This window comes from Thunnus maccoyii, chromosome 5 (assembly GCF_910596095.1).
Source record: "Thunnus maccoyii chromosome 5, fThuMac1.1, whole genome shotgun sequence".
Taxonomy (NCBI): Eukaryota; Metazoa; Chordata; class Actinopteri; order Scombriformes; family Scombridae; genus Thunnus; species Thunnus maccoyii.
The window spans coordinates 5,368,770-5,386,981 of NC_056537.1; the positions used below are offsets into that span (position 1 = coordinate 5,368,770).

General features: G+C 37.3%; 4 protein-coding genes across 4 annotated transcripts; 2 read left to right on the forward strand and 2 right to left on the reverse strand.

Moving 5' to 3' along the window:
- Positions 1-2,512: 2,512 nt before the first annotated feature.
- On the reverse strand, positions 2,513-4,770 carry LOC121897273 (Fanconi anemia core complex-associated protein 24-like). Its single transcript, XM_042411666.1, has 4 exons — positions 4,755-4,770; positions 3,942-4,084; positions 3,705-3,860; positions 2,513-3,310 (listed from the first exon to the last, which is right to left on the reverse strand). The coding sequence occupies exons 1-4, from the start codon at positions 4,768-4,770 to the stop codon at positions 3,059-3,061; spliced, it is 567 nt and encodes a 188-aa protein (XP_042267600.1). The 3' UTR covers positions 2,513-3,058.
- Positions 4,771-5,707: 937 nt separating this feature from the next.
- On the forward strand, positions 5,708-7,633 carry LOC121897662 (tripartite motif-containing protein 16-like). Its single transcript, XM_042412315.1, has one exon. The coding sequence runs from the start codon at positions 5,912-5,914 to the stop codon at positions 7,580-7,582; it is 1,671 nt and encodes a 556-aa protein (XP_042268249.1). The 5' UTR covers positions 5,708-5,911; the 3' UTR covers positions 7,583-7,633.
- A 2,918-nt stretch (positions 7,634-10,551) lies between these two features.
- LOC121897274 (Fanconi anemia core complex-associated protein 24-like) lies at positions 10,552-12,887 on the reverse strand. Its single transcript, XM_042411667.1, has 4 exons — positions 12,872-12,887; positions 12,065-12,207; positions 11,828-11,983; positions 10,552-10,940 (listed from the first exon to the last, which is right to left on the reverse strand). Exons 1-4 carry the CDS (start codon positions 12,885-12,887, stop codon positions 10,689-10,691), a joined length of 567 nt encoding a protein of 188 aa, XP_042267601.1. The 3' UTR covers positions 10,552-10,688.
- Positions 12,888-13,775: 888 nt separating this feature from the next.
- On the forward strand, positions 13,776-15,718 carry LOC121897944 (tripartite motif-containing protein 16-like). Its single transcript, XM_042412752.1, has one exon. It carries the CDS (start codon positions 13,980-13,982, stop codon positions 15,648-15,650), a length of 1,671 nt encoding a protein of 556 aa, XP_042268686.1. The 5' UTR covers positions 13,776-13,979; the 3' UTR covers positions 15,651-15,718.
- The last annotated feature ends 2,494 nt before the right edge of the window (positions 15,719-18,212 follow it).

Here is an 18,212-nt window from a genome sequence, read left to right on the forward strand (position 1 = left end):
TTTTATCTCCATTGTGTCTGAGAGCTCGTTGCTGTGGTGTTTCTGAACTGCACAGAGATCAGCTGACAATCAAACTGGGATTGTCAACACTTATTTTATTTTCATTTGTTCTTTTAATGTTTTCAGTTTCTTTAAATGTGACTTTTTCCTGTGTGTTTTATCCATGGAGGCTATCACTGCTCATGATGATGTTTTTAACCTTCACTGACGTTTCTTCAGATGAAAATGTGAACTTCTCTTTGTTCTAAATGTTAGTTTCATGTTTGTATTGATGTATTTGTGTGCTGTTGTTTCTCTTCCACTTCAGCGTCTTAAACAGAGAAAACAGCAGAACTTCCTTCATCATTGATATTTTGTTCTCACCACTTTGTAAATTCATAAAGAAATGTACAATCAAATTGTAATTATCATGATAATAATCATTTCTTATGTTGTTGTACATTCTGGGTTAAACTAACTGATTGTGTGGATGAAGTGAATCTGTACATGAAATCATTGAACAAGAGTCATTTAACAGACTTTACTGATCAGATGTGTGAACAATCTGAAGCTTTACATAATCAATAAAGTTATTATTTCAACAGTGAGCAAAGTGTTTTCTTCTGTCTTCATCTCAGGATCTCATTCAAAGCTTTGTGGAGAAAATGTGAAACTAAAATGAGAGTTTATTTGAGGCAGTTTTCCTCCTGAAACACCACAAAGTACAGAGTTCATGTTCAGAGCAGACAAACGTTTGTCAATCAGTCTCTGTACTTTCAGCTTTCTTCACTAAAACATGTTAGTGCTTCCCAGGTGGAGCTAATTTTAACACCTTATACTGTTGGATGGTGTAATCTATAACAATACATATATTATTGATATAATAGGTAATTAAAGCTGTCAAATAAATGTAGTGGAGTAGAAAGTACAATATTTCCCTCTGAAATGAGTGGAAGTATAAAGTAGCATCTAATGGAAATACTCAAGTAAAGTACAAGTACCTCAAAATCTACTATATTGTGAATTCAGGCCTTCTAAACGTGAAAACACGATAAATGTAGGTGTCAACTTTAGACTCAGGATAATCTTCTGATGCTTTAATAGACACTCTTCATGTCGGCATCAGTAACATCCTGTTTGCAGGTTTTATTCCTGTAAAATGTCAGTTTATCCTGCAGATAAATACAATGCCCTGCTGTGTGAGCAGCTTAAACAGATGATTTTCAGTTGAGCCGAATTAAAGACTGGAGCTGTTTTATACAGAAAATGTATACAGTCATATTCCACCAGGTGTGTTTGTCTCCTTTTAAACGAAACAATCTTATATATTAATATTTCTGAATGGAATTTGGTGCGTTTGATGTCTCCAGGTTAAAGAGGACGACACAGACTCTGGCTAATCAAATGTAATCAAATTTAACACTCTTGTATAGTTTTATTGTAAGTTTTGCCTTTGACATCATTTTTATTTTTGTTTTCAATTTATTTATTTTTGATTCTCGGAAGATTTTGTTCAATTGTCGACACAAAGTTAATCCCATATAACACTGGTATTTATTTTGTACATGTTTGCATAAAAAGTGTTCTTAGATTTATGAAGTAGACATTAGGACAATTTGGCTAAATGTTTTTGATGTTGTTACACTAAAAGTCATTTATTCAATAAAATATGTACTTTAAAAAAAAAAGGCCATCATATCTACACATATCTAAGTGACTTTACACCACAACCTGATTTTTCCCTTAAAATATAAGTCTGGTGATATTCTGAATTATTTTCATTGTTAACAAATCCCACGAAAAGGCCAAAACCAACAATGAATTGATCCCACTAACGATTATTTTGACTCAAATTAAAATATAAATGCAGTAACACAAACTGAGTTGGTGAGAGTTACAGTTCACACAAAGATTTTAAACAAAAAAATGGTTTTAATTATTTCTACAGCTTTTGGATTAAAGGAAAATCAAATTGAATCAACTGGTTGTCCTCCTTTGTTTAAGAAATTCAACTTTTTATCTGTAAATTTGCTTTTATACATATGAAATTTATTATATTAAAAGATTTGTAATCAATTTAGAGTTACCTTCTAGTATTCCAAACAGTTCATGTTCCCAGAATAATATGAAATGTTCATCAATATGACTGTTGATAAAGATAAAAACCTAAAAATACTGGTATTGATTTTGTGCACAAAAAAATGTTTTTATATTTAAAAAGCCTGGTCATTAGTGTTTGGAGCCGGTTCTAAATAAACTACAATCATCACTCTGTTCATGATGAAGGAACATGTGAACCAGTGCAGCGCTGTGGTTCACTGATGTGTTTTTAATAGTTTGTGGACAACAACGGAGGTCTACGACACAGAGGAATCAGATATATCAGGCTTTGGATACACACACAATACTTGTTAGTAGATCAGTTCATTGTTGGTTTGGATCCAAACATGAGATTTGTTGACAATAAGAAAAATATAGAAAATCACAGCCTGATCCTTTAATCAGAACTAATAAGAAAACAAGAAAGTGGACAGACCTCTAATATAGATTTATTGTGCCAATCAGTCCACATATCAACAAACCACTGACTCCCCGTCACTGCTTTATCTTTAATCACATATACAGTCAGAAGTTTGGACACAGCTTCCATTCTCCTGAATGAGGAAATGTGTCCAAACCTTTGACTGGTACTGAATATGGACATCATCCCTAAATAAAGATGCTAATATATTCTATTTTAAAGCACAAAATATGTAAAACATCTGCTGACTTCATAACATACGTCAGTTTCACAAAGTGACATCAACAGTAAATAAATATTTCTTAAAGTTTGTACACTTATAACAGGACAAATATTGATTTTCAACATTGTAATCTTTCAAGTAAATAATGCTCATGTGAGACAAAGTGCTTCTGATAAAGTTTTTGGTGGTGTCCCAGCAGTCATTTAAATCTAAAGCTCCTCACATCCTGTGCAGCAGACACGGCGACCAGGGAGCATGTTTCAGGTGACCAGTATCATTAGATCCAAACCTCTCTGGTTAAATAAAGACCCAGACTGGATCCATGCGGAGCGCCTTCAGGTTCCAGTAGCTGTGGCTTTGTGGAAGAAGCTGTGGATTTGCTGAGCGGCAGCCTGACCCACGATGGTCTCCAGCTCGGCGGGGGCGGCGTTACAGAGCTGCTGGATGCTGGGGAAATGCTGCAGCAGGGCCAGAGCTTTGACCCTGCCCACCCCCGGGACCTGCTGTACCAGGGCCAGGACCAGGGGGTCCAACAGCCCAGACGCACTCCTCCGCCTGAAAGGGTTCTCCCTGCTCTCCCCATGGACCTGCAGAGGATCAGAGCAGCATCAGACAGCTGTAGGTTCGGCCTCTTAGATCCATGTTTACCCCTCTGACACCAAAGATCTGTGTTTGACTCTTTTATACAAAAACAAATAGAGACTAAATGAGTCTCCGGCTACATAAACGAGCAATCATTGTGTAACCTATAACCATAAATAATATTTATGAGATCTCACAAAAGTTTTCACTTGGGTCAATGTGTTCTTGGGTTTACTTGGTCACCATGGAAACAACAACAATGGAGCAGACACATGCATGGGAGCGGTTCATAGTTTTATGTCAAACTACAGCCTTAAAATGATGATTTAGTTGAATCTCCCTCTGACACTATCAGCAAATTAAAGTCATATTTATTGCAGGTGTAAAATATTGTTTTACCATCTGAGTGATGAGCTGTGAGGCTTCAGTCTGCCCGCTGACCGGCAGGAGAGTCAGGCCGAGGTCAAACACCACAAACTTCTGGACAGCAGAGAAGTACTGCTCACTGAGTCTGGTGTTCTCCACCAGCACCAGCTGCTGGAAGCTGCTGCTGGCCTTCAAATCAGGAGGGACGGTGGTTCATATCAGATACATCACAACACGTCATCTTTTTAGCAAAAAATTCATTAAACTCACATTTCTGTAGCGAACCAGTTTCCTCTTGTAGCCGTTTCCTGCTATGATGTCGCACTCCGACACGTACAGGATGCAGCTTTTGTTGGGCAGGTGGAAATCTGCCACACCGAGCTCATTCTCAAAGAGGATTTTCACACCTCCACCTACAGCACAAGATTAATTAGTTCTTCATGAGCAAAGCAAGATAAAAAAAAAAGACATAGCATGCTATAAACTGCAAAAAGAAACATCAAATAATGTAAAATACATGATGCAACCAAAAAATAAAGAGTTATTATATCAATTTTAAATGTTAGTTATGAACGTTAGTAAGTCTGGTTAACTACACACATGTAACAAAGGTGTAGGGCTGCAACTAACAATTATTTTTATTATCAATTCATCTACAGACTATTTTCACAATTAATCGTTTGGTCAACAAAACATCAGAAAATGGAAAAAGCCTATTATAATATATTAAAGCCCAAGTGGACATATTCAAATAGCTTGTTTTGTAATAGCAACAGTCCAAAAGACAAATATATTAAGTTTTAGATCAAACAGCAATAAGGAAACCAGCAGATATTCACATTTGTGAATCAGATTAATTTTCTGTTGACTAATCAATAAAAGGACAAATTTTATCAGCTGTAAAAAACTGCATGGAACATAAAATTCAATTTTAGGTAATGCTGAAAAGAAAATTCACTCAACACAACAGATAAATGAGATATGGTCAAATTTTTATTTTATTTAAAAATGTTTCTAAATCTGGTGTTTCAATTTCAAGTTGGAAACACACTTTTACATAAACCTGTAGAATAGGACTCCAACTAACGATTATTTTCATTATCGATTAATCTGTTAATCGATTAATCTGTCCATTATTTTCTCCTTTGATCAATTAGTTGTTTGGTCCATAAAATGTCTGAAAATGTCTTGTTTTGTTCCGACCAACAGTTCACAACGAAAAGATATTCAGTTTACTGTCATAGAGGACTAAAGAAACCAGAAACTATTCACATTTAAGAAGCTGGAATCAGAGAATTTGGAAGTTTTCTTTTATTTTCTTAAAAAAACAATGACTCAAAATGATTATTCTTTTCAATAAATGACCCGACTACACACTGCTTTTTGTGAGACGTTAAAAGCCAAAAGGGTTGGAAACCACTGGTTTCATCTTTAACAATGTGTTGTATTTTAAGAGCTTGTTATATTATCCATTGTGTCAAATCTTCATCTGAAAAGTAACTGAAGCTGTCAAATAAATGTAGTGGAGTAGAAAGTACAATATTTCCCTCTGAAATGTAGTGGAGTGGAAGTATAAAGTAGCATCACATGGAAATACTCAAGTAAAGTACAAGTACCTCAAAATTATACTTGAGTAAATGTACCACTGATTATTAGTATTGTGTTAAGATTTTTGTTTTAACTAAACTAAATGAGCAATATTTGATTTAAACATATTCTGCAGGCTGCAGCTGTTTTTATTGCTCCTTTACGTCAGTTCTGTTCTTTCAGTAATTAACAGATTTAATCGTCTATTTGTGTCTTATTCTGTGACAGACAGACGCTGCTGTAGATCTATAATCAAATAATAAAACATTGGAGCTGTTATCAGGTGTTTTCCTTCCAACTATCAATATGTAGAAATTATTAATTAACAGGTTAAACTGGAGTCACGTTAGCCAAATGAAAAGCAGCCAGTATCCCTTTAAAACTGCTCCTCTACCTGGAATGAATCAGCACTTGATAAGCCCTCCCTCTTCTTCCTGATCTCAAACACAACAAGCTCCACTCTGTGCTCATATTTCCTTGTTCCCTCCCCTTCAGATCTACAGTTTGAAGATGGGTGTAACCAACATGTGATGTAGCACAAGAGCTGTCAGGCTCCATTTCCTGCAGAGACACATGTTGTCCAGATCAGAGCTCAAACTTGTTTCATTTCTCAGGAAGTGAAACTCAGACAGTCGTTACCACTGAGAGCTGAAATGGCACAGAAAGGAGTTCAGCTGGACCGAGAAACCTTCTCTTGTTCCATCTGTCTGGATCTACTGAAGGATCCGGTGACTATTCCCTGTGGACACAGCTACTGCATGAGCTGTATTAAAGGCTTCTGGGATGAAGAGGATCAGAGGAAGATCTACAGCTGCCCTCAGTGCAGACAGACCTTCACACCGAGGCCTGTCCTGGTGAAAAACACCATGTTAGCAGCTTTAGTGGAGCAGCTGAAGAAGACTGGACTCCAAGCTGCTCCTGCTGATCACTGCTATGCTGGACCTGAAGATGTGGCCTGTGATGTCTGCACTGGGAGGAAACTGAAAGCCCTCAAGTCCTGTCTGGTGTGTCTGGCCTCTTACTGTGAGAAACACCTGCAGCCTCATTATGATGCAGCTCCATTAAAGAAACACAAGCTGGTCGACCCCTCGGAGAAGCTCCAGGAGAACATCTGCTCTCGTCATGATGAGGTGATGAAGATGTTCTGCCGTACTGATCAGCAGAGTATCTGTTATCTCTGCTCTGTGGATGAACATAAAGGCCACGACACAGTCTCAGCTGCAGCAGAAAGGACTGAGAGGCAGAGAGAGCTCGAGGTGAGTCGACAAAACATCCAGCAGAGAATCCAGGACAGAGAGAAAGATGTGAAGCTGCTTCAACAGGAGGTGAAGGCCGTCAGTCGCTCTGCTGATAAAGCAGTGGAGGACAGTGAGAAGATCTTCACTGAGCTGATCAGTCTCATCCAGAAAAGAAGCTCTGATGTGAAGCAGCAGATCAGATCCCAGCAGGAAACTGAAGTGAGTCGAGTCAAAGAGCTTCAGGAGAAGCTGGAGCAGGAGATCACTGAGCTGAAGAGGAAAGATGCTGAACTGAAGCAGCTCTCACACACAGAGGATCACATCCAGTTTCTACACAACTACCCCTCACTGTCACAACTCAGTGCATCTACAGACTCATCCAGCATCAATATCCGTCCTCTGACATACTTTGAGATTGTGACAGCAGCTGTGTCAGAGCTCAGAGATAAACTACAGGACATCCTGAGGGAGAAATGGACAAACATCTCACTGTCAGTGACTGAAGTGGACGTTTTACTGTCAGAAGCAGAACCCAAGACCAGAGCTGGATTCTTAAAATATTCACATGAAATCACACTGGATCCAAACACAGCAAACACATATCTGTTATTGTCTGAGGGGAACAGAAAAGTAGAACGAACAAGTCAACAACAGTCTTATTCTCGTCACCCAGACAGATTCACTGGATATCATCAGGTCCTGAGTAGAGAGAGTCTGACTGGACGTTGTTACTGGGAGGTGGAGTGGAGCAGGAGAGGAGTTCGTGTAGCAGTCGCATACAAGAATATCAGAAGAGCAGGAGACTGGAATGAATGTCAATTTGGATGTAATGACAAATCTTGGATGTTAGATTGTAACACTGACAGTTATATATTTTGGTTCAACAACATCATAATTCCCGTCTCAGGTCCTGGTTCCTCCAGAGTAGGAGTGTACCTGGATCACAGAGCAGGTATTCTGTCCTTCTACAGCGTCTCTGAAACCATGACTCTCCTCCACAGAGTCCAGACCACATTCACTCAGCCTCTCTATGCTGGACTTTGTCTTTATTATGGAGGCACAGTTGAGTTGTGTAAACTCAAATAGACAGAAGTCATTTCAGACTTCATGTGTCAGATTCTGTTGTAATTCTTCATGTTTTTGTCTCCATTGTGTCTGAGAGCTCGTTGCTGTGGTGTTTCTGAACTGCACAGAGATCAGCTGTCAATCAAACTGGGATTGTCAACACTTATTTTATTTTCATTTGTTCTTTTAATGTTTTCAGTTTCTTTAAATGTGACTTTTTGCTGTGTGTTTTTATCCATGGAGGCTATCACTGCTCATGATGATGTTTTTAACCTTCACTGACGTTTCTTCAGATGAAAATGTGAACTTCTCTTTGTTCTAAATGTTAGTTTCATGTTTGTATTGATGTATTTGTGTGCTGTTGTTTCTCTTCCACTTCAGCGTCTTAAACAGAGAAAACAGCAGAACTTCCTTCATCATAGATATTTTGTTCTCATCACTTTGTAAATTCATAAAGAAATGTACAATCAAACTGTAATTATCATGATAATAATCATTTATTATGTTCTTGTACATTCTGGGTTAAACTAACTGATTGTGTGGATGAAGTGAATCTGTACATGAAATCATTGAACAAGAGTCATTTAACAGACTTTACTGATCAGATGTGTGAACAATCTGAAGCTTTACATAATCAATAAAGTTATTATTTCAACAGTGAGCAAAGTGTTTTCTTCTGTCTTCATCTCAGGATCTCATTCAAAGCTTGTGGAGAAAATGTGAAACTAAAATGAGAGTTTATTTGAGGCAGTTTTCCTCCTGAAACACCACAAAGCACAGAGTTCATGTTCAGAGCAGACAAACGTTTGTCAGTCAGTCTCTGTACTTTCAGCTTTCTTCACTAAAACATGTTAGTGCTTCCCAGGTGGAGCTAATTTTAACACCTTATACTGTTGGATGGTGTAATCTATAACAATACATATATTATTGATATAATAGATAATTAAAGTTGTCAAATAAATGTAGTGGAGTAGAAAGTACAATATTTCCCTCTGAAATGAGTGGAAGTATAAAGTAGCATCTAAAGGAAATACTCAAGTAAAGTACAAGTACCTCAAAATCTACTATATTGTGAATTCAGGCCTTCTAAACGTGAAAACACGATAAATGTAGGTGTCAACTTTAGACTCAGGATAATCTTCTGATGCTTTAATAGACACTCTTCATGTCAGCATCAGTAACATCCTGTTTGCAGGTTTTATTCCTGTAAAATGTCAGTTTATCCTGCAGATAAATACAATGCCCTGCTGTGTGAGCAGCTTAAACAGATGTTTTTCAGTTGAGCTGAATTAAAGACTGGAGCTGTTTCATACAGAAAATGTATACAGTCATATTCCACCAGGTGTGTTTGTCTCCTTTTAAACGAAACAATCTTATATATTAATATTTCTGAATGGAATTTGGTGCGTTTGATGTCTCCAGGTTAAAGAGGACGACACAGACTCTGGCTAATCAAATGTAATCAAATTTAACACTCTTGTATAGTTTTATTGTAAGTTTTGCCTTTGACATCAATTTTATTTTTGGTTTCAATTTATTTATTTTTGATTCTTGGAAGATTTTATTCAATTGTCGAAACAAAGTTAATCCCATATAACACTGGTATTTATTTTGTACATGTTTGCATAAACAGTGTTCTTAGATTTATGAAGAAGACATTAGGACAATTTGGCTAAATGTTTTTGATGTTGTTACACTAAAAGTCATTTATTCAATAAAATATGTACTTTAAAAAAAAATGGCCATCATATCTACACATATCTAAGTGACTTTACACCACAACTTGATTTTTCCCTTAAAATATAAGTCTGGTGATATTCTGAATTATTCTTATTATTAACAAATCCCATGAAAAGGCCAAAACCAACAATGAATTGATCCCATTAACGATTATTTTGACTCAAATTAAAATATAAATGCAGTAACACAAACTGAGTTGGTGAGAGTTACAGTTCACACAAAGATTTTAAACAAAAAAATGGTTTTAATTATTTCTACAGCTTTTGGATTAAAGGACAATCAAATTGAATCAACTGGTTGTCCTCCTTTGTTTAAGAAATTCAACTTTTTATCTGTAAATTTGCTTTTATACATATGAAATTTATTATATTAAAAGATTTGTAATCAATTTAGAGTTACCTTCTAGTATTCCAAACAGTTCATGTTCCCAGAATAATATGAAATGTTCATCAATATGACTGTTGATAAAGATAAAAACCTAAAAATACTGGTATTGATTTTGTGCACAAAAAAGTGTTTTTATATTTAAAAAGCCTGGTCATTAGTGTTTGGAGCCGGTTCTAAATAAACTACAATCATCACTCTGTTCATGATGAAGGAACATGTCAACCAGTGCAGCGGTGTGGTTCACTGATGTGTTTTTAATAGTTTCTGGACAACAACGGAGGTCTACGACACAGAGGAATCAGATATATCAGGCTTTGGATACACACACAATACTTGTTAGTAGATCAGTTCATTGTTGGTTTGGATCCAAACATGAGATTTGTTGACAATAAGAAAAATATAGAAAATCACAGCCTGATCCTTTAATCAGAACTAATAAGAAAACAAGAAAGTGGACAGACCTCTAATATAGATTTATTGTACCAATCAGTCCACATATCAACAAACCACTGACTCCCCGTCACTGCTTTATCTTTAATCACATATACAGTCAGAAGTTTGGACACAGCTTCCATTCTCCTGAATGAGGAAATGTGTCCAAACCTTTGACTGGTACTGAATATGGACATCATCCCTAAATAAAGTAAAATATTCTATTTTAAACCACAAAATATGTAAAACATCTGCTGACTTCATAACATACGTCAGTTTCACAAAGTGACATCAACAGTAAATAAATATTTCTTAAAGTTTGTACACTTATAACAGGACAAATATTGATTTTCAACATTGTAATCTTTCAAGTAAATAATGCTCATGTGAGACAAAGTGCTTCTGATAAAGTTTTTGGTGGTGTCCCAGCAGTCATTTAAATTTAAAGCTCCTCACATCCTGTGCAGCAGACACGGCGACCAGGGAGCATGTTTCAGGTGACCAGTATCATTAGATCCAAACCTCTCTGGTTAAATAAAGACCCAGACTGGATCCATGCGGAGCGCCTTCAGGTTCCAGCAGCTGTGGCTTTGTGGAAGAAGCTGTGGATTTGCTGAGCGGCAGCCTGACCCACGATGGGCTCCAGCTCGGCGGGGGCGGCGTTACAGAGCTGCTGGATGCTGGGGAAATGCTGCAGCAGGGCCAGAGCTTTGACCCTGCCCACCCCCGGGACCTGCTGCACCAGGGCCAGGACCAGGGGGTCCAACAGCCCAGACGCACTCCTCCGCCTGAAAGGGTTCTCCCTGCTCTCCCCATGGACCTGCAGAGGATCAGAGCAGCATCAGACAGCTGTAGGTTCGGCTTCTTAGATACATGTTTACCCCTCTGACACCAAAGATCTGCGTTTGACTCTTTTATACAAAAACAAATAGAGACTAAATGAGTCTCCGGCTACATAAACGAGCAATCATTGTGTAACCTATAACCATAAATAATATTTATGAGATCTCACAAAAGTTTTCACTTGGGTCAATGTGTTCTTGGGTTTACTTGGTCACCATGGAAACAACAACAATGGAGCAGACACATGCATGGGAGCGGTTCATAGTTTTATGTCAAGCTTGGCCTCAAATACAAAGAAATTTTCTTTAATTTAGTTTATTATATGTTTTTTGTTACATCACAAAAGCTTTGTGAGATCCTGCTGAAGCAGATCTTTTTTTCCCCCTTTGAAAATATTTTCCTCTTTCTGCGTCCCAGGCGACATAAGTGCATTATTTTCACCATGATTCCTAATATTTTGCCCCTCCTCATGTATGTTAATGGGTTGGACAAAATATTAGGAACACCATCGTCACACACTACGACCTCAATAATAAACATAAAGGAGAATTATCACCTTTCTGACAATGTCAACAAAAACTGAAAGTGTAGAAGCTTCATAAAAGTAGAATTTATAGCAGAGCTGTTGTAATTTATTGTATTAGATTGCACAGGTGTTCCTAATAAAGTGCTCGGTGAGTGTACGTCAAACACAGAAAAACTACATTAGTAAAGAGGAACGAGACATTGACTGAACATTGATAACAGGACGTTTTCTTAACAACAAGCTACAGCCTTAAAATGAAGACTGATGAGTTGAATCTCCCTCTGACACCATCAGCAAATTAAAGTCATATTTATTGCAGGTGTAAAATATTGTTTTACCATCTGAGTGATGAGCTGTGAGGCTTCAGTCTGCCCGCTGACCGGCAGGAGAGTCAGGCCGAGGTCAAACACCACAAACTTCTGGACAGCAGAGAAGTACTGCTCACTGAGTCTGGTGTTCTCCACCAGCACCAGCTGCTGGAAGCTGCTGCTGGCCTTCAAATCAGGAGGGACGGTGGTTCATATCAGATACATCACAACACGTCATCTTTTTAGCAAAAAATTCATTAAACTCACATTTCTGTAGCGAACCAGTTTCCTCTTGTAGCCGTTTCCTGCTATGATGTCGCACTCCGACACGTACAGGATGCAGCTTTTGTTGGGCAGGTGGAAATCTGCCACACCGAGCTCATTCTCAAAGAGGATTTTCACACCTCCACCTACAGCACAAGATTAATTAGTTCTTCATGAGCAAAGCAAGATAAAAGACATAGCATGCTATAAACTGCAAAAAGAAACATCAAATAATGTAAAATACATGATGCAACCAAAAAATAAAGAGTTATTATATCAATTTTAAATGTTAGTTATGAACGTTAGTAAGTCTGGTTAACTACACACATGTAACAAAGGTGTAGGGCTGCAACTAACAATTATTTTTATTATCAATTCATCTACAGACTATTTTCTCAATTAATCGTTTGGTCAACTAAACATCAGAAAATAGAAAAAGCCTATTATAATATATTAAAGCCCAAGTGGACATATTCAAATAGCTTGTTTTGTAATAGCAACAGTCCAAAAGACAAATATATTAAGTTTTAGATCAAACAGCAATAAGGAAACCAGCAGATATTCACATTTGTGAATCAGATTAATTTTCTGTTGACTAATCAATAAAAGGACAAATTTTATCAGCTGTAAAAAACTGCATGGAACATAAAATTCAATTTTAGGTAATGCTGAAAAGAAAATTCACTCAACACAACAGATAAATGAGATATGGTCAAATTTTTATTTTATTTAAAAATGTTTCTAAATCTGGTGTTTCAATTTCAAGTTGGAAACACACTTTTACATAAACCTGTAGAATAGGACTCCAACTAACGATTATTTTCATTATCGATTAATCTGTCGATTATTTTCTCCTTTGATCAATTAGTTGTTTGGTCCATAAAATGTCAGAAAAATGTCTTGTTTTGTTCCGACCAACAGTTCACAACGCAAAGATATTCAGTTTACTGTCATAGAGGACTAAAGAAACCAGAAACTATTCACATTTAAGAAGCTGGAATCAGAGAATTTGGAAGTTTTCTTTTATTTTCTTAAAAAAACAATGACTCAAAATGATTATTCTTTTCAATAAATGACCCGACTACACACTGCTTTTTGTGAGACGTTAAAAGCCAAAAGGGTCGGAAACCACTGGTTTCATCTTTAACAATGTGTTGTATTTTAAAAGCTTGTTATATTATCCATTGTGTCAAATCTTCATCTGAAAAGTAACTGAAGCTGTCAAATAAATGTAGTGGAGTAGAAAGTACAATATTTCCCTCTGAAATGTTGTGGAGTGGAAGTATAAAGTAGCATCACATGGAAATACTCAAGTAAAGTACAAGTACCTCGTACCTTGTGTTAAGATTTTTGTTTTAACTAAACTAAATGAGCAATATTTGATTTAAACATATTCTGCAGGCTGCAGCTGTTTTTATTGCTCCTTTACGTCAGTTCTGTTCTTTCAGTAATTAACAGATTTAATTGTCTATTTGTGTCTTATTCTGTGACAGACAGACGCTGCTGTAGATCTATAATCAAATAATAAAACATTGGAGCTGTTATCAGGTGTTTTCCTTCCAACTATCAATATGTAGAAATTATTAATTAACAGGTTAAACTGGAGTCACGTTAGCCAAATGAAAAGCAGCCAGTATCCCTTTAAAACTGCTCCTCTACCTGGAATGAATCAGCACTTGATAAGCCCTCCCTCTTCTTCCTGATCTCAAACACAACAAGCTCCACTCTGTGCTCATATTTCCTTGTTCCCTCCCCTTCAGATCTACAGTTTGAAGATGGGTGTAACCAACATGTGATGTAGCACAAGAGCTGTCAGGCTCCATTTCCTGCAGAGACACATGTTGTCCAGATCAGAGCTCAAACTTGTTTCATTTCTCAGGAAGTGAAACTCAGACAGTCGTTACCACTGAGAGCTGAAATGGCACAGAAAGGAGTTCAGCTGGACCGAGAAACCTTCTCTTGTTCCATCTGTCTGGATCTACTGAAGGATCCGGTGACTATTCCCTGTGGACACAGCTACTGCATGAGCTGTATTAAAGGCTTCTGGGATGAAGAGGATCAGAGGAAGATCTACAGCTGCCCTCAGTGCAGACAGACCTTCACACCGAGGCCTGTCCTGGGGAAAAACACCATGTTAGCAGCTTTAGTGGAGCAGCTGAAGAAGACTGGACTCCAAGCTGCTCCTGCTGATCACTGCTATGCTGGACCTGAAGATGTGGCCTGTGATGTCTGCACTGGGAGGAAACTGAAAGCCCTCAAGTCCTGTCTGGTGTGTCTGGCCTCTTACTGTGAGAAACACCTGCAGCCTCATTATGATGCAGCTCCATTAAAGAAACACAAGCTGGTCGACCCCTCGGAGAAGCTCCAGGAGAACATCTGCTCTCGTCATGATGAGGTGATGAAGATGTTCTGCCGTACTGATCAGCAGAGTATCTGTTATCTCTGCTCTGTGGATGAACATAAAGGCCACGACACAGTCTCAGCTGCAGCAGAAAGGACTGAGAGGCAGAGAGAGCTCGAGGTGAGTCGACAAAACATCCAGCAGAGAATCCAGGACAGAGAGAAAGATGTGAAGCTGCTTCAACAGGAGGTGAAGGCCGTCAGTCGCTCTGCTGATAAAGCAGTGGAGGACAGTGAGAAGATCTTCACTGAGCTGATCAGTCTCATCCAGAAAAGAAGCTCTGATGTGAAGCAGCAGATCAGATCCCAGCAGGAAACTGAAGTGAGTCGAGTCAAAGAGCTTCAGGAGAAGCTGGAGCAGGAGATCACTGAGCTGAAGAGGAAAGACGCTGAACTGAAGCAGCTCTCACACACAGAGGATCACATCCAGTTTCTACACAACTACCCCTCACTGTCACAACTCAGTGCATCTACAGACTCATCCAGCATCAATATCCGTCCTCTGACATACTTTGAGATTGTGACAGCAGCTGTGTCAGAGCTCAGAGATAAACTACAGGACATCCTGAGGGAGAAATGGACAAACATCTCACTGTCAGTGACTGAAGTGGACGTTTTACTGTCAGAAGCAGAACCCAAGACCAGAGCTGGATTCTTAAAATATTCACATGAAATCACACTGGATCCAAACACAGCAAACACATATCTGTTATTGTCTGAGGGGAACAGAAAAGTAGAACGAACAAGTCAACAACAGTCTTATTCTCGTCACCCAGACAGATTCACTGGATATCATCAGGTCCTGAGTAGAGAGAGTCTGACTGGACGTTGTTACTGGGAGGTGGAGTGGAGCAGGAGAGGAGTTCGTGTAGCAGTCGCATACAAGAATATCAGAAGAGCAGGAGACTGGAATGAATGTCAATTTGGATGTAATGACAAATCTTGGATGTTAGATTGTAACACTGACAGTTATATATTTTGGTTCAACAACATCATAATTCCCGTCTCAGGTCCTGGTTCCTCCAGAGTAGGAGTGTACCTGGATCACAGAGCAGGTATTCTGTCCTTCTACAGCGTCTCTGAAACCATGACTCTCCTCCACAGAGTCCAGACCACATTCACTCAGCCTCTCTATGCTGGACTTTGTCTTTATTATGGAGGCACAGTTGAGTTGTGTAAAGTCAAATAGACAGAAGTCATTTCAGACTTCATGTGTCAGATTCTGTTGTAATTCTTCATGTTTTTGTCTCCATTGTGTCTGAGAGCTCGTTGCTGTGGTGTTTCTGAACTGCACAGAGATCAGCTGTCAATCAAACTGGGATTGTCAACACTTATTTTATTTTCATTTGTTCTTTTAATGTTTTCAGTTTCTTTAAATGTGACTTTTTGCTGTGTGTTTTTATCCATGGAGGCTATCACTGCTCATGATGATGTTTTTAACCTTCACTGACGTTTCTTCAGATGAAAATGTGAACTTCTCTTTGTTCTAAATGTTAGTTTCATGTTTGTATTGATGTATTTGTGTGCTGTTGTTTCTCTTCCACTTCAGCGTCTTAAACAGAGAAAACAGCAGAACTTCCTTCATCATAGATATTTTGTTCTCATCACTTTGTAAGTTCATAAAGAAATGTACAATCAAACTGTAATTATCATGATAATAATCATTTATTATGTTCTTGTACATTCTGGGTTAAACTAACTGATTGTGTGGATGAAGTGAATCTGTACATGAAATCATTGAACAAGAGTCATTTAACAGACTTTACTGATCAGATGTGTGAACAATCTGAAGCTTTACATAATCAATAAAGTTATTATTTCAACAGTGAGCAAAGTGTTTTCTTCTGTCTTCATCTCAGGATCTCATTCAAAGCTTGTGGAGAAAATGTGAAACTAAAATGAGAGTTTATTTGAGGCAGTTTTCCTCCTGAAACACCACAAAGCACAGAGTTCATGTTCAGAGCAGACAAACGTTTGTCAGTCAGTCTCTGTACTTTCAGCTTTCTTCACTAAAACATGTTAGTGCTTCCCAGGTGGAGCTAATTTTAACACCTTATACTGTTGGATGGTGTAATCTATAACAATACATATATTATTGATATAATAGATAATTAAAGTTGTCAAATAAATGTAGTGGAGTAGAAAGTACAATATTTCCCTCTGAAATGAGTGGAAGTATAAAGTAGCATCTAAAGGAAATACTCAAGTAAAGTACAAGTACCTCAAAATCTACTATATTGTGAATTCAGGCCTTCTAAACATGAAAACACGATAAATGTAGGTGTCAACTTTAGACTCAGGATAATCTTCTGATGCTTTAATAGACACTCTTCATGTCAGCATCAGTAACATCCTGTTTGCAGGTTTTATTCCTGTAAAATGTCAGTTTATCCTGCAGATAAGTACAATGCCCTGCTGTGTGAGCAGCATAAACAGATGATTTCCAGTTGAGCCGAATTAAAGACTGGAGCTGTTTCATACAGAAAATGTATACAGTCATATTCCACCAGGTGTGTTTGTCTCCTTTTAAACGAAACAATCTTATACATTAATATTTCTGAATGGAATTTGGTGCGTTTGATGTCTCCAGGTTAAAGAGGACGACACAGACTCTGGCTAATCAAATGTAATCAAATTTAACACTCTTGTATAGTTTTATTGTAAGTTTTGACTTTGACATCATTTTTATTTTTGTTTTCAATTTATTTATTTTTGATTCTTGGAAGATTTTGTTCAATTGTCGACACAAAGTTAATTCCATATAACACTGGTATTTATTTTGTACATGTTTGCATAAAAAGTGTTCTTAGATTTATGAAGTAGACATTAGGAAAATTTGGCTAAATGTTTTTGATGTTGTTACACTAAAAGTCATTTATTCAATAAAATATGTACTTTAAAAAAAAGGCCATCATATCTACACATATCTAAGTGACTTTACACCACAACCTGATTTTTCCCTTAAAACATAAGTCTGGTGATATTCTGAATTATTCTTATTGTTAACAAATCCCACGAAAAGGCCAAAACCAACAATGAATTGATCCCACTAACGATTATTTTGACTCAAATTAAAATATAAATGCAGTAACACAAACTGAGTTGGTGAGAGTTACAGTTCACACAAAGATTTTAAACAAAAAAATGGTTTTAATTATTTCTACAGCTTTTGGATTAAAGGAAAATCAAATTGAATCAACTGGTTGTCCTCCTTTGTTTAAGAAATTCAACTTTTTATCTGTAAATTTGCTTTTATACATATGAAATTTATTATATTAAAAGATTTGTAATCAATTTAGAGTTACCTTCTAGTATTCCAAACAGTTCATGTTCCCAGAATAATATGAAATGTTCATCAATATGACTGTTGATAAAGATAAAAACCTAAAAATACTGGTATTGATTTTGTGCACAAAAAAATGTTTTTATATTTAAAAAGCCTGGTCATTAGTGTTTGGAGCCGGTTCTAAATAAACTACAATCATCACTCTGTTCATGATGAAGGAACATGTCAACCAGTGCAGCGCTGTGGTTCACTGATGTGTTTTTAATAGTTTGTGGACAACAACGGAGGTCTACGACACAGAGGAATCAGATATATCAGGCTTTGGATACACACACAATACTTGTTAGTAGATCAGTTCATTGTTGGTTTGGATCCAAACATGAGATTTGTTGACAATAAGAAAAATATAGAAAATCACAGCCTGATCCTTTAATCAGAACTAATAAGAAAACAAGAAAGTGGACA